Genomic DNA, 15,956 nt, shown 5'->3' with positions numbered 1-15,956 from the left:
ATATATAAGAGGCAAGTTTTTTTTTTAAATCTTCCTTGACTGTTATTGATGTAGTCTCAGGTATGTATTATATTTTCAGACTGTTTAATTTCTTTTCTAAGAGGTTACATTTGTTTAAACGAGTTTCTGTCCCTGTTGTTTAGTAGTTAGCTTTACTATTTATTGGCATGATTTTGTGTGAAAAAGATTAATTATCTTAGACTAATCTTTCCAAGTAGTTACAAATTTAAGTGGTCAAAATGACATTACAAAGTATTGTTTCTATGCAACTTTCAATATTTTTTTATACAGTCTGAAGATTTGCAGATTTTTCCAATCTTTCCAAGTAGTTACAAATTTAAGTGGGCAAAATGACATTACAATGTATTGTTTCTATGCAACTTTCAATATTTTTTTATACAGTCTGAAGATTTGCAGATTTTTCCTTCCCGACAAATTGGCCACATGCATCAGTAAACTAAATGTTTTGTCTAAAATTTACTTGATACAATAAGCTTTCACAGCTGGAATGTTGAAATTATTGACGTACGGCCAATATCTCTTTCACAGAAAATGCAATGAAATCAAGTGTTTTTTCACCAATTTTGCAAAAGGCTTCATTTAGATCAAATGATTCTATGTTTTGCATAGATGAACAGCTAAAAAGGTTTTGTTGTCAAATTAAGCATGCCTTTCACTAGATATAAAAAAATATATATTTGTACTGATTTGACCAACTACATTTTCGGGCCGAATTTGTTATTAACTGAACGTACTCCTTTGATGTTTTTTTTGTTTTTGTTTTTGTTTTTGTTTTTTTTTTTTTTCTTCATTTTTTTCAGTTTTCTTATATTGTGGTTATAGTTATTTAGAGTTAATGTTGTACTATACTGCTTCAAGTTCATTGATGAAATCATCTTCAGATAAAATCATTGAAATGCTAATAGCTGAATTTTATGAAAATATGTATTTGTAGAGCTGTATAATTTAATAAGTCTAAACATATTTACAAAGAGATATGTTGTTAATGCTCAAATTGATCAAATATTATTCAACATTCCCATAGTTTTTATACAAGTGCAAAATTATAAAAAAAAAAAAGTCCTATTATGATATGGCCCCACTTGAGTAGGAATTATGGGCCAAAAACAAGCATTTTGTAAAAACAATTACATGTAATTATGAATTTATGATTCTCTGTAAAATTCTACCACTAGGTTCTATACCCAAAGTGCCAGACTTGTTGGTTTTAAAGAATTAGGAGCCAAAAACAAACATTTTCTAGATTTGAGCAAAAGTGTATTAATCTGTATAACATTGTACCCCACAAAAGAAAAGTTTTGATTTGTTTTACAGGGGTTGAAAATTCCTAAAGCCTGACGCCCAGGACTAAAAAAATTGCACCTTGGACTGGCAGTTTTTCAATGAAATAAGTCTGTCGGGCATGGCAAATCTAAAAAAATGATAACTATTTTTTGAAAGATTTTGTTGTCATTATTTGGACCATGTTTCTTGATGTATGCCCTGACCTATAAATAGTTGTAACTTTATTTTTAGAATGGGTATTCACTAGATTGATGTATTGATTAGTCATTCTCAAGTCTGAATCACAACTGCACTTGATCAGACGCATTTTTTTGACATACTACAAATTTTATTAATCCAGCGCTGGAATGATAAAGATCAACTTTGGAGGAAAATATCATTGCTCAATTATAAATTCCCTGTTAAAAAATGCAGAAACTGAAAGCTGATGACAAGGCATCAGACCTGGAGATGGAATCAACTGACACTGTGTCTTCTTCCCTGCAAACATAGAATTATACATAAGAATATCAGATAACGAAATTGCATTTATATTGATTGGGACTTGACACAACATTGTTTTGGCTTAGTGTACAAAAGATGAAAAAGCCCAGGGCTCAGGTCTTCCCAAAAAAATTTTCAACCCCTGTTTTAGGTGCCTATGTTGGAATAGGGGGCCAAAAATAAGTATTTTCTTAAAACTTTGTATAAATTGCTTATTTCTTATGTCCTATTGCTAAGTTCAAAGTTCTTTGACCACTTTCATTTTAGTCAGAAATGTATCGTGTTCATCATTTTACAGGTAAACCCAATTCAAATCTAAAGTTGTATCAAGCTCAAATAATGTGTTTTTCCCCATACTTGCATTGACTTGACCTCTGCAGTCTTTTCATGCTGCACCCAGCAAAACATTTTATTCCATTTGGTAAAGTTAAAAGTGTGTCATTTACTTTTTGTTTAATCATGCTTAACCTGATCTATATAAATGAGCGATACATTTAGTAAATATTTAAGGTTATGTTTTAGTTTATAAAAAAGAAACAATGTTATAAACAATATAAAAACAAACCAGGATTGTATTTATAATTAAAGAAAGTAATAACAAGTAATACATATTTATTCACAAGCTGATAACCTTTTGTAGATGAAGATAATGACTGATTCTTTGTCCCCTCTCAGTAAGACCAGAATCCCACTTCATCCACTTTTAGATGGGGCTAATGCTTGGAAAATTATAGGTAATATACTTGGAATTAAATTGCAGTTAGTCATTTAAGAGATATGTATGAATGATAGAAAAGGTTGTTTTAGTATGTAGCCAGTATTAGTAATTAATAGTGTGGTTGGAACCCTCCTTTTGTTTGTAAATTATGTTAATTTCATGCATTTTTAAAAATGGGTCAATAATAGCTTTGAACTTCTCTTTCCAAAATCCATGTGTCTGTTCCAGAGTGTAAATATGTTACATGCTTTTAAGGAATGGTTTGGTCTATAGAAATGAAGAAGAGGTAATGAAATGATTACATCATGATATATTTATGTATTTTTTAAGGTCCAGAATTGAGGAAGGATACTATAAGTAGTTGGTTACCTGTATCAGCTTCCCTCAAGGTATGTTTTTATATTGTTCAGATTTTAGTTGGTTTTTAGATTCCTTTTTTACTGAAAAGTACGGAAGAGAATAATTATTTTCACTACTGCCATTGTTTTCTCTTCAAGTGCCCTCGAAGAATTAGATAAATAACCCTGATAATATTATTATTGCTGTTATATTGTTGTTTTTGCCTTTTCAGATGTCAGCTGACCAGATTTACATAGTAACCATTCAGAACATGGTCAATGCGTATGTATCAACAGCGAAGGAAACAGCTACTACTAAGAGTCAGTGGAACTGGCAGAAAAAGGATGCCAACAAAGATCTATTGACCAATGTGAAGTCTCTTCTGGAGAATATATCTAACTGTGAAATGGCCATGGCTTGTGCTAAATGGATGGTCACTCAATTACCATCAGGTTAGTTGATAGATTTATGTTTTATTTTAGCATCATGTATGATACCTTTGCAGAGTTGTATAAGAGAGATAGTAAATGCACTGTATTTTGTAGTCTAAGTTGACAATAATGTTCCTTATTGTGTACAATTCATATGGATATTTGAAATGAAGTGTGCACTGCTGATCTGAAAGTATCACTTGAATTAGTAATTAATGTTTATTAATGTGAACCTATATGAAGCAAGATTTTGGTTTGCCATGTACAGTACGCAATGGCTATACATGAAGTACTGTATAAATCAGTAAGGGCTATTCCATAAAAAAAGTGTTGGGGGCATAACACTCATGATATATAGGGGTACCACCAACAAATTAAAATTAAGATGCAAAACATTTGTATTGCAAGAAAACTTAAAATTTTACCACATCAACACATTAATAAATCAACTGTGTTCTGCCCCAGAGACAATTTTTTTTTCTGGAATAACCCTAAGTCACAAACATTGCATCCCACAGTCAAAGCTATTTGTGGTAAAAAAATTTTGTTGTAATAATATTTACATAAAAAAAATCACATTTGTGCCACTGATATATTTTTATTCCCCTCTTATTCATTATCTCCATGCAGGTCTGAGTGCTCAAAGAATAGGCCCGCAGCAGTGCTAAGCTTGTTGTAAAAGATGACTAAATAATGCTCTGAACCCTGGCAAGGGGCTAGGGCATCCTGCCCACAGAGCAACTGGGTTGTGTGCCCCAGGTGGTGGAATTGGGTACCCGTGGCATGTTACATGCTTGGGTCGTCGGGCCATAATACTGAAAATTTGACCGCAAACCATAGTGGTGCAACATGTTGGGAAAGATGCCATGTTCCTTGTAGTTCAAGAAACCTGCTGTGGTATTCAATAGGAGTAGGAATTTTTGAGTTCTGCCACAGGAGGCTAAATTGCGTACCCACCTCACCCTATTTCCATTGGCAATCAAAATTTGTCAATTCTATTATCCTTGTGTTCCATCCCATTTTCATCATCATTTCATGTTCACTTTATAATCTATTTCATGTTTCCTCGCCAGGATATAGCTGAAATATTGCTGCTTGTGTGTTTAACACCAGCAATCATTCAATCTTATTCATTACATATTTTTAGGTGCAGAGAAGGTTATGGGATTAGAGGGTTGTATTTTTCTGGCTGAGAGATGGTACAAAGCCATTCCAGAAAATAAAGTAAGAAAATTCAATTTTTCCATTTATGCACTGTAACAAAACTTGTATAAATATATATGAAAATTATATTGTAGAAATATATACATTTTAGATGTATTTTGCTGTATATTCAATAGTGTTAATTCTAAAATAGAGATTTGGAGGGGAAAATTGACCCAACAAATAATCCAATACAAACATTTACAAGAAGGCATTATCCATCCCTCATCATTAATATCACAATGGCTGACAATTGTAAGAGGAAAACTTATTAAGGCTGAGTAAAATTAATTCAATCGGTACATGTACCAACATGTTTTTATCTGCTTGCCCAACCAACATCTTATATACATTATTAATTTTCACTATCCCCAAAAAACTAATGATGGGTATATGGCTAGGTACAGATTGTATATCCATTTTAGCCCACAGAGAAGGAGAAAGCTATGGCTGCAGTAATGAAGTTTAATGCTATGTGGAGAAGATTGGCTACAGAACAGATACTGTTCCTTCATGGTATACAGAAACCTGAGTATCATAAACAAGCTGATAAACCTAAACAGCTGATTGTAGCTTTGTATGAACATACATGTATTATAGAAACATCTGAGGATGCTGATGTTCCAGGTTAGTTATACTGGCTTGTATTTATTGGAATTACAAACTACATATATTATACCCCAACTTAAGGAGTGAGTGGTTTAGTGGAATCACCTTGTCTGTCTGAATTTTGTCCCAGTTATTTTGGCTCCCAAAGATGGATTTATTTTCCAATTTGGTGTATGGCTTCATATAGATGTAGCATATGTTGTAAGTGATTTTTGGTGCCGTCCAATATGAACTTCCTGTGTCTAAGATTTCTTGATGTTTTACTATGTGAAATGATACAGAAAATTTTTATCACAAAAAATCTCGGCTGCCAATGGATTGATTGTTTTTGAATTTTTTGTGTGGCTTCATATAGATCAAATGTACCTTGTAACCAATTTTGTTTGTTTTCTGATTACAACTTAATGTTAGAGTGTGTATGCCTAGCAGGACAAAAGGTGCAACCTCATACTAGAGACGGTATTTGTTTTTGTCTCCTGTGACATGTAGCAAGGGGACATGGAAATGCGGTTCGTCCGTCCGCGTATTCCACACTTTTTATACCCCTGGGACAAACAGTCGGAGGGCATATTAATTACTTCTGTCGTGCTGTCCGGATTACACATGATCATGGCTTGTCCGGCTATTTCTTTGTACAGTTTTTGAACTACATCTAAAATATTTTACAGGATATTTCTACACATGATGAAGGTGTGCAGGGCCAAAGGATTTTGATCTTCATGAAATATTACGGAAATTGGTGATAGTTACACTTAGACATTTTACTTAGAAACAGGGCTATATAGCTTGTGTGGCTATCTCCTCGTACAGTTTTTGAACTACATCTAAAATATTTTACAAGATATTTCTACACATGATGATGGTTTGCAGGGTCAAAGGATTTTGATTTTTGTGAAATACTACGGAAATTGGTGATAGTTACACTTTGTCATTTTACTGAGAATTATATGGATTATGGCTTGTCAGGCTACTTCCTCATAAGTTTTTTGAACTACATCTAAAATATTTTACAGGATATTTCTACACATGATAAAAGATTGTAGGGTCAAAGGATTTTGACATTTGTGAAATTTTATGGAAATTGGTGAAAGTTAGACTTACTTATTTTCGTCAAAAATAGGGCTATATGGCTTGTATGGCTATCTCTCAGTAGTTTTTGAACTACAATTAAAGTATTTTTTGCAGGATGTTTCTACACATAATGATGGTGTGCAAGGTCGTAGGATCTTGATTTTTTGTGAAATATTTCGGAAATTGGTGAAAGTTAGACTTCGTCATTTTTATCAGAGATAGGGCTGTATGGCTTTTATGGCTATCTCTTCTTCTAAAATATTTTTTGCAGGATGTTTCTACACATAATGATGGTGTGAAAGGTCATAGTATATTGATTTTCATGAAATATTTCAGAACTGGGTGATAGTTAGACTTTGTTATTTTTGTCAGAAATATATCCCAAGCAACAAAGTTAGGGATTTGTTATAGGGGTATTAACATTTTTTATGTGTCCATTAATACGTCCATTGGTCCCCTTTTTCTCATCGCAACTAGTCTGACACTACCAAACAGAATTTCATGACACTATGTGGCCAGGATACAATATGTAGATATGCATATATTTAGGAATTTCTGATCCCCAAATTGATCCCCAGACCATCAGTAACACAAGTCTTGGAAGGGATTTCTGAATCTGCAAACCATGTCTTCATTAAAAAATAAACATGTTCCTAATTTGGCAAATCTAGCTAGCGGGAGCATCATTAGTGTCTTACAGACACATTTGATTTACTACAAAAAAAATCACTACTAACAAATCAGGCGGGGGCTCCTGTGATAAACAGGGCTTCTAGTTAATATTACGAAACTGGGTAATAGTTGGACTTAGGAATATTACGGAGCTGGGTGTTAGGTGCACTGTGTATTTTTTGTCAGAAATATACTCCAAGCAACAAGGTTAGGGATTTGTTATCGGGGGTATTAACATTTTTTATGTGTCAGTTAGTCCCCTATTTCTCATCACAAGTATTTTTGCAGTGCTTAGCCTAACAAACCAAATATTTACTGCATCAACTAACAGTACATAACCTTTCTGTATCTGAAAACCATGTCTTAATTTGGCAAATCTAGTGAGCAGGGGGCATCATTAGTGTCTTACAGACACATTTGATTTACTAACAAATGACACGGGGGCTCCTGTGACAAACAGGGCTTCTAATTTTTGTAATGCTCCTATCAAATAAGTTTGTTTTTGGTATGTAGCCTTATTATGAAGAGTTACAGATTAAGTTTGACTTTTGTCACGTTTGAATGATTTTTATGGAAGTTACGGTCCTTGGACTTAGAAAATTTCAGTGAATTTAAAGTTTTCCACACTTTTTTTTATATGCGGTGAACATTGGATAGCTGTTCTTTTATTAGGACTCTTTTTGAAGATAAGCACTTTCATTGCCAGATACCATATCCTTCATTTTCCAAAAATAAGTCTTTTCTTGTGTCAGTGTTTCCATAACATTTTTTTTTCTTCACAGTCATCTCAGTAACTACTCATGACAGTGGATTGAAATTTTAGCACATTCTTCCTGTAGGTATGCCATAGGATTGGATCTATTTTTGGAAAAATTCAACAACAACTTCCTGTTTACAGATGACTTTTTACTGTATGTTTACTTGTACTTGCAAGTTTAAATTTTTGTCACACTTTTCTCAGCAAGTATTCATCATAGTGACATTGAAGTTTTAACATTCTTCCTGTAGGTATGTCATATGAAGGGATTCATTTTTGGAAAAATTCAGCAACTTCCTGTTTACCAAAGAATATGTTTTTTCCCCTTTTATTGTGATTAAAAGCGGGGTGTCACTAGTGAGCCATTGCTCACAGATTTCTTGTTTTTGTCCAGATATTCACACTATTGTTGAGGAAGTGGCCAGTTTGAATGATATTGATCTACAACAAATGAAGTTAGAACTATTAAGAAAATGGCTGCCATCTGCTTCATCCAAGCAGCAAGATGCTGATACTGTAAGTATTTAAGAGACTTTTCTTAATGTAAAATTATATTGTTTAATATAGTTAAATAATTACATAAGCTGTAATATTGGAGTTTCTTTCAGCATAACTTGAATGCTTGCCATTAAATCAGGTATGCCTGTAGATGGTAATGGGTACCCATTTTGTATCTTCAACTGCTCCTTAACTGCAGAATGGATTTTTTTATTTTGGTAATTATTAGATGTTCCTACTGTGCACATTCTCTTTTGATTTAGGTTGAATGAACTTGGCTGTAAAGTAATACTTAGAATTTAACATTATATGAAAGGAGTTATGAAAATAAGAGCTTTTTTTTTTTTTTTAAGATTGATAATGTTACTCCCATGATTGCTGGATGTTACTTGAAGAATCAGTAGTTTAACATGTGTAAATTCTTATTTCACTTATGAATTCACTGGAGTTTACCAAGTTGAAAATGACAATGTACATGCACTATTTACAAATGACAATGTACATGCACTCTTTACAAATGACAATGTACATGCACTGTTTACAAATGAGTTTAAATGATGGGTCATTGTTTTGCATAATTAGACATTAGTCTTAAGAACTTAGTGGAACAAAACACGATCTACAGAGAATGAAGTGGGAGGGATTTTGGAACTCTGTGTTTTACATCCGTACGGAATTAATAAAAAAACATTAAGTTCTTCCTATTTTGTATTGTTTCTTATTACAGTGTTTGTAAATATTTTTAGTTTTTAGTTTTACACTATGTTCAAGATCAGCACACAATGTGTGTCTATGACACAATGTTCAAGATCTTTGTTAAATGTCAGTAAAATTTTAATACGTCACAGGTGTTCACCTGATTAAGTAGTGAATTGTGTTCACAGACCATTTACTTTCATACACACTCAGTTTATATATATAATATTATCTTTATGTTCTATAGTACTCATCACATAAAACCATCTTACAATTAATCATTTTCAGACTGCTACATTTAACTTTGATAACTTGAAACTTGGAAATGAAACCATGAGTGCTGGAGATGATGAAGATGACCAGAACCTGAAGCGGTAAGGTGGTTCCATCTGATTAAAAATAACAGATCAAAATTTGAGGCTTATTTAATCATTTGTTAACTATACATTAAGTGTTAATTTACTAACTTAGTATGTGTTATCTTAGACATGATTGAACCTTGATTAGGCCTAATAAAATGGTATCTGTTTCCTGTTACTTGTTAGAAAAAAATGGATCGCTAAGGTAGGATCGAGTAAGAGGAACTGCTATAAATTTATTTAACAATTCTAAATTTGTAATTAAAACCTCCACTCAACAAGTTGGTGATATATTGGAGTCACCTTGTTTTCCTTGTCATCCTGGTACCATCTTACATTTATTTATGCTAGCATATGTTACTGGTAGACATGATAAATAGTTTTTCATGTTTTCAGAGTTATGTATTTATTGAGAAGAGGTGAGAAGAAACACAATGTAATGTACTTGGTTCAGTTTGTATTCATGGTAAGTCAATAGTTCCAGTGTTGTGGACTTCCTCATTCCGAAAGCCATTTAATCTTGATTAATTTTACTAAGTAAATGGGTATTTCTGTGTGGTCAAAATTTACACCTTTTGATACCTGTGTGGAAAGTATCTTGGAATAGATTTTAGTTGACCTTAATAATGCAGATTTTGAAATTATTTGCAATGTTTTTGTAAAAGATGCTAGTGGAATGCAGACACAATAATTGAAACACTCTTTTTAAATTTTAGCAATACTTAGACAAAACTTTTCTTGATATTGCCAAAAAATATAGATCACATTTAGGTAAAAAAAAAAAGACAAAATAGCAATAATTTTTGCATTTATAGTATTCAATGCTGATTTTATATTCAAACTTTTACCAGGTTTTCCAAGATGGAAATGCTGATTTTATATTCTAACTTTTACTAGGTTTTCCAAGACGGAAGTACTGTAAACATATTAATTTTCGCTATTTTTTCGTTTGCCTCAAGAATGCGAAAATATATTCAAATTACTAAGTCTTTTGACAGTTGTATTATGGTTTCCACAATTCTGAATAGAACATTGTTTTGTGTAAGGGTCGTATCATTCAATGCAATCCAGTATGAATTTACACTATTATAAAACATGGTAAAAGCATGTGGGTAATAATTTCTAAATTCATAATCTTATTTACATAATGATTGGTATCATTGGCCAAAGAGTACCTGTCACATCAAAGAATAGAAATCAGTACTGTGCAAACATTCTATTAACAAAAACAAAAATGTAAGTGTCAAACACGCCCTACAGGTAATCACCAATAAAAGATTAACGTTAAATACACACGCTGATAACTGTCATTAAAAAGTTATTCCGTAAACATGCAATTAAGTGTCAAAAGTTAATCCCTACTATAAGCTACAGCTTGGACAATTAAGTGAGTTCTTTTAAGTTTTAAATAAGAATATACTATTAGATTAAAATGGCCAGAAGAAAATATACATGTGGACTATTTGTTTATGTTGTATTGACAGCCCTATTAATTTATCTTAATTTATTAAAATATTAACGGTAAAATAACTGATCAAAATTGGAAAAACACACAGCCAAGACTATTGAAAAGCTTTATTTTTGCAATCTTGAAAACTGCGAAAATTAATACCCACGAACATGTTGACATTTCAGAAACCGCGAAAATGAGCTGCCACGAAAGTTAATACGTTTACTGTATATGATATCTAAATCTTCTCTTTTGTTTACTCTGTTTATATGTATACTTCTACAGACTGACCAGGCTCCTGATAGAACCAACATGTGCCACTTGAGAGCATTACATTGTTTATTAGAGCTGAATGAAGAAAATCTTTTGAAAGAAACATGTGGTAGAACTTTTTCGGATTTAAGGTATTAATGTGCAAAAGACAAATGTTTGGTTTATCTCCTTAAATCCTTGTTTTATGTCTTTCATTAGTTAATGTTCAATCTGTATTTTATAACCCCAATGAAAGCAGGAGACAGGGAGAAACGGCATTTGTCGAATCATCCATTCACACCAATTTGTGTATGATTGAAGTACCCTACTGGATATGCAAAATAAATTAATGATATTCTTCCTGATTGCCAGTCAGAGATAATTGTATATTTAATACAATGCTCAGCTATATATCATTTCAGATCTAATCTTTCTTTCATGCTAATTCAATTATTTATGTAATTTTTTTTTTTTTTTGCATTTTAAGAGTTAGTCGTTAAGTTAAGCATGTTTGCTTAATATGTTCAACACTTCATATAGACTATTAACATTCCTTTGTTAAAATATGTTTTATTCAATGTATAATTTGGTTACAGAGAGTTGATGAAAACACTTACATATTTAGTAGAACTGGAAAAGCTGCATATACTACATTCAGTACAGACATTTGAGGAATCAAACAAAGAAGGTCTAATTAAAGGAATATGGAGAAATCATTATCATCAAAAATCTGTACGTTAAAAGTTATATATCTGGAAATAGTCATTTTCTTAAACAAAATAAGAAGTAGAAATCAAGATAGAACAAGAACTTATGGTACGAGACCACAATTATTTTTCCCACAGAGTTTATTGTAGCCTTTTTCTAATTTATAAAAATCTACCGCTTCAAATCAAATGAAATTTTGGGAGCTGAATAAACCATCTTACTTCAAACTTCCATGAACAAATTAGAAATGTTCACCATCATTTTTCAATTTAAGCTACCTAAACACAGAGACCCCCCTTAAAGTTGACCCAAAATGGCTACCAAAAGCCAAACAGTTGACCTTTTTTACCTCACCAAATCACAACCTATGTTTTTTTTTTAATTCAACATATCTATTAAATTATTTCCATTGAACCAAAAAAGGTAAGTGGTCTAAATAATTTTTTGAAAAAAAAAAAAAAAAAAAAAAAATTAAGATAGGAACTATACATTGAACAGCTAAAGGGCAGATAATTGTGATCTCGTATTTATGACTCCTTCAATCTTCTCTGTTCACACAGGGTATTGTATTAGAACATGAATGATATGTAACAGGATCTTTTTGTTATATCTATAAGTGCATTGATTAAGTGTTGTATGTAAATTGTTTAAATTACATTTCTTACAAGACTTACTGTAGTTGATGATCACTGTAGAATTGAAGCCTGTCCATGATTGAAGTGTGATAATATTTTATCTTAGTTTCATAGTTCTTTTAAAGTATTTCTGCTTCTTAGTTTTTACTGTCTGATATAGTTAGCACTAACTTACCACAATCTAAGTAAATCTTATATTATAAATCAAGAGACAATTTTTAGTTTACCCAATATTTCATATTAGCCAATAGTTATTGTTTCATTTTTTTATACTGAACAAAGTAATTGTATATTATAGGCAGCCTTACTGGTAGCCAGTATGTGTCTTGATTTTAATGTTCATGAAAAACAGTTATGGAATGGTGTGATCCAGCAGCTGTTGTCATTTGGATTGGTAGGTAGAAGTTACTATTGGTATTTGTACTAAGGCATGTTTAAAGGGAAAGGTGTTGATATTTATTTTATTTTATTTCTGTAGAACACTACTAATAGGAAAAAGCAATGTTGATTAATAGTTCTTTTTCAGTTGAATTTGACTTGGATTGTATCAGTGAGAGTTTGAAAAACTTTTTTTTTTCAACAAATGAGCAGTGGATTATATCTAAAATTGTCCCACTGTGGGAACCAACAGTTTTGTTAGATTATAAAATTTGACAGATTGGAAATGATGTTGAGATGTGTCAATATCTGTACCAATATAAAGTGTCAAGTACAGGATTCCAGAATACTCCAGTGTTTCATCTTCCCACTGCAATTTAGAACATTCAGTTTTTGCAAATGGATGACAGGTTGGTTAAAATTATTTTGTTTTTGTAATTTTTTTAATTTCAGCTTGAAAATTTAGAGTACATACTGCTCAGATTAAACAGTGTATCTGATGTCTGGCAAATAGCAGTGTTCCCTAAAGCATGGCAGGCTGTTTTATCAACTCCCCTCTCTAAAGGTTAGTTTTGTTGACCTATTGAATTGCATTATTCATTGCCAGTTATTGGTTTATGTAACTGTAGTAGAACTGTGGCTTATGGAGTATCAAATCTATAAACTTGAAACTCATGAAAAACATGATTTATTTAAAAAAAATAAAGGTGTAATTGTGAATACAAGTACCTTCACAGTATCCTTTCTTTTTCAATAGAAGGTTGATTACTCTTTTTGAAATTGGTATTAAATTTAGGTTTTCTTTTGTTCTATTAGTAATATCCCCACATACATAGATTTTTGGGGGTAAATAGGAATCTGTCTTGTATCTGCAACTCCTTAATTGATGGATGATTTGGATGAAGATTTATTGAAAGGCTAGACATCATATGTAAATGTGCATCAAGAATTATAATAAGGCCCAGCCACAATGTGGCAGAGGTGCCTAGTAATCAGTCTGTCCGTCTGTAACAAATGATGTCCTGACTGTTCCTTTGTTGTCTTTTGGTTTAGGCTATTGGAATTTGGCATGAGGGTAGATCAGCATAAGACAGTGTGTTTAGTACTATGGTTGATGAATTCTTACCTCAAGTTCAAATTAATAATTTTGCAATACAGATTCATGTCTGGACAGTAACGTAGTTGTCTTTTAATGTGGGCGTTTGATATTTGGCAGGAGTTTAGATCAGCTCAAGATGGTATCTTGCATACCATGGTTGATGAAATTTGACCTTGAGGTCAAATTAATGATCTGTGTCTGGGCTGTAACTTTATTGTCTTTTGGTGTAAGTATTTGGTATTTGGCATGGAGATAGACCAGCGTAAGTTTTCTGTATGGTTTTGATCCTCCAAAATGTTTATAACTCACTTTATTTTGGCTATGGTGTGGTCCTTAGAGATGGTTTCCATCTCAATGTTATCTTGTTGTGATTTTATCCCTGCAAGGGGGGATAAATCAAATGAAGGATTTTTACATGCTTACGTCTTGTAAGTGCAATTCTTCCTAAATCTCTCGACAGATTTTGATGATACTTTATACTATTAGTATTGTATTTTGTTTGAAAATTACATAGGGTACCTAACACACTATTTGCTTGATACCCTACAATGTGCATTATTTCACATGTAACTGTCAACACTTGTGAGCACAAAGTGCCTGAAACACTGATGCTTACCGCTTCCTGGCAATGCCAAAATGATATTGAAGTGATTTGGTTCCCTGTCTGAAAGATATTCACTCTCCTACAAGTCAGGGTTACGAAGAATCAGAAAAAAAATAACGGTTTAAACATATTTACACCAACTGCTGAAACCTTGCATAGACAATGGGGATATAACTTTTTGTAGGTTTAAACTGGTCTGGAAATGGCATGTGAGTTTATTGCTAGTAGTCCTTAATGTGTGCATTTGTGTAATTGATATTCAGTTTCTTTTTACTTTTGTTGAAACCAGGGACTTAGACCTTTTTGAACTGAATTTTAGGTGTTTAGTTGTGTAATATTTTTCCACAGTGGCCAGAAGGGGAGGGTTGTTATCATGCGAAAGTACTTTAACCCTGCCACATTTTTTGCACTTATCCTGTCAAGATTTTCTAGCCTCTGTATGTCTTGTTTCATTTTCACCTTTAGTTTATTTTTTATGATACTTGATTATCTCTCTTTTGCTGTATCTGTGAATAATGATGTTTTGGGACCTTCTACAGCCAGCCCTGTGTATGAGGATTTCCTCGTCATTCATTGAAGACCAATGGATGGCCTTGGGCTGACATTTTCATCCCATTGGCATATACTCCATATCTATTCTTGTTATATTTGTAACATACTTAATTTAATGGATATGATTTAATGGTAACTGCATTAAACCATTAATATCCTTGAAGTGTGAATATATTAGAAATTCTGTGTTGTAGTGGTGGCCCCACTAAGTTCAGACCAGTTAGAAAGTTCAGTCCACAGCTTTAATTTGTTAAAGAGGTAGGAATTTATCATTTATAAATTGAATTTAAAAATAACAAGCAATACTTTATCCAAGGAGATGTGAATATAATAACACATAAAAATAATAGCTACAACTTTCTTGAGGTATATGGGGATACAGAGAAAAAAATGTACACTGTATCTGGATGTGGTGTTAGCATTTTACACTCATAATACTTAAATCTTTGTGTGTAGCATCATAAAGCCAAAAAAAAAAAAAACAGTTTTGATGACAGCCAAATTAGAACCAATCATTTGCCATGAACAAAAAATGTCTGAGATTGAGAACAATATGTTCTCACACGTCAGAATTTTTGAAAATTGAGTTCAAATTAGAGGAATAGAACTCAGAATTTAGATTTTTTTTTTTTTTTTTTTTTTTTCTTTTTTTCAGATGTCCTATCCTGCACAGCCTAGATTTATCTGTATTTATACAGCACTTTGTAAGGTTAGAGATGGATGTGTGTGCCTTGAGTTGTTTGTTGTTCTCTGGGAAAGAAGAAACAATACAGGTTAGTTTGTATCTAGGCTATTGACATTAGTATTTAATGTGATGTAATATGTAATCTTCAATGATGTATATATACATATTTTTGCTAGTCTGGTTAAGTGTACTGGTTGATAGAAGATGACTAATTCATGTCACATGTACAAAAATGAACACTTTTTTAAGTTTTTTTTACTTATTTGTTCCCTTGTCAGAACTTTTTGGAAGTAAAAGGAGTTGTCTCTATCAATTTACCAGTGATATTTGAAAATTTTTTTAACTTTATGACACAACATGAAAGTCTTACTATTTTGTGTATTGAGACTGGAGTTAAAAGATAAAATTATTTATGATTTTTAGACAGAAAAGTTGAATTGCTCAATGAGCTC

The 15,956-nt window shown here is 32.2% G+C and overlaps 1 protein-coding gene across 3 annotated transcripts in view; it reads left to right on the top strand.

Moving 5' to 3' along the window:
* LOC148624228 (kinetochore-associated protein 1-like) overlaps positions 1–15,956 on the top strand; it is a 68,697-nt gene that overhangs the window by 46,512 nt on the left and 6,229 nt on the right. For all 3 annotated transcript variants that reach the window (XM_088566800.1, XM_088566799.1, XM_088566798.1), the window contains exons 46-59: positions 2,429–2,522; positions 2,837–2,895; positions 3,078–3,297; positions 4,424–4,500; positions 4,905–5,106; positions 7,983–8,104; positions 9,071–9,156; positions 9,538–9,607; positions 10,877–10,995; positions 11,440–11,575; positions 12,485–12,580; positions 13,018–13,129; positions 15,014–15,077; positions 15,475–15,592. In XM_088566800.1, coding sequence (XP_088422926.1) covers positions 2,429–2,522; positions 2,837–2,895; positions 3,078–3,297; positions 4,424–4,500; positions 4,905–5,106; positions 7,983–8,104; positions 9,071–9,156; positions 9,538–9,607; positions 10,877–10,995; positions 11,440–11,575; positions 12,485–12,580; positions 13,018–13,129; positions 15,014–15,077; positions 15,475–15,592 — 1,575 coding nt within the window. The remainder of the gene's footprint in view (positions 1–2,428; positions 2,523–2,836; positions 2,896–3,077; positions 3,298–4,423; positions 4,501–4,904; positions 5,107–7,982; positions 8,105–9,070; positions 9,157–9,537; positions 9,608–10,876; positions 10,996–11,439; positions 11,576–12,484; positions 12,581–13,017; positions 13,130–15,013; positions 15,078–15,474; positions 15,593–15,956) is intronic.

Source organism: Perna viridis, chromosome 2 (assembly GCF_037379345.1).
Source record: "Perna viridis isolate PV_CMFRI_1.1 ecotype Kerala chromosome 2, ASM3737934v1, whole genome shotgun sequence".
Taxonomy (NCBI): Eukaryota; Metazoa; Mollusca; class Bivalvia; order Mytilida; family Mytilidae; genus Perna; species Perna viridis.
Note: the sequence above shows the minus strand (reverse complement) of the source record. Positions and strands in the feature narration are given on the sequence as shown.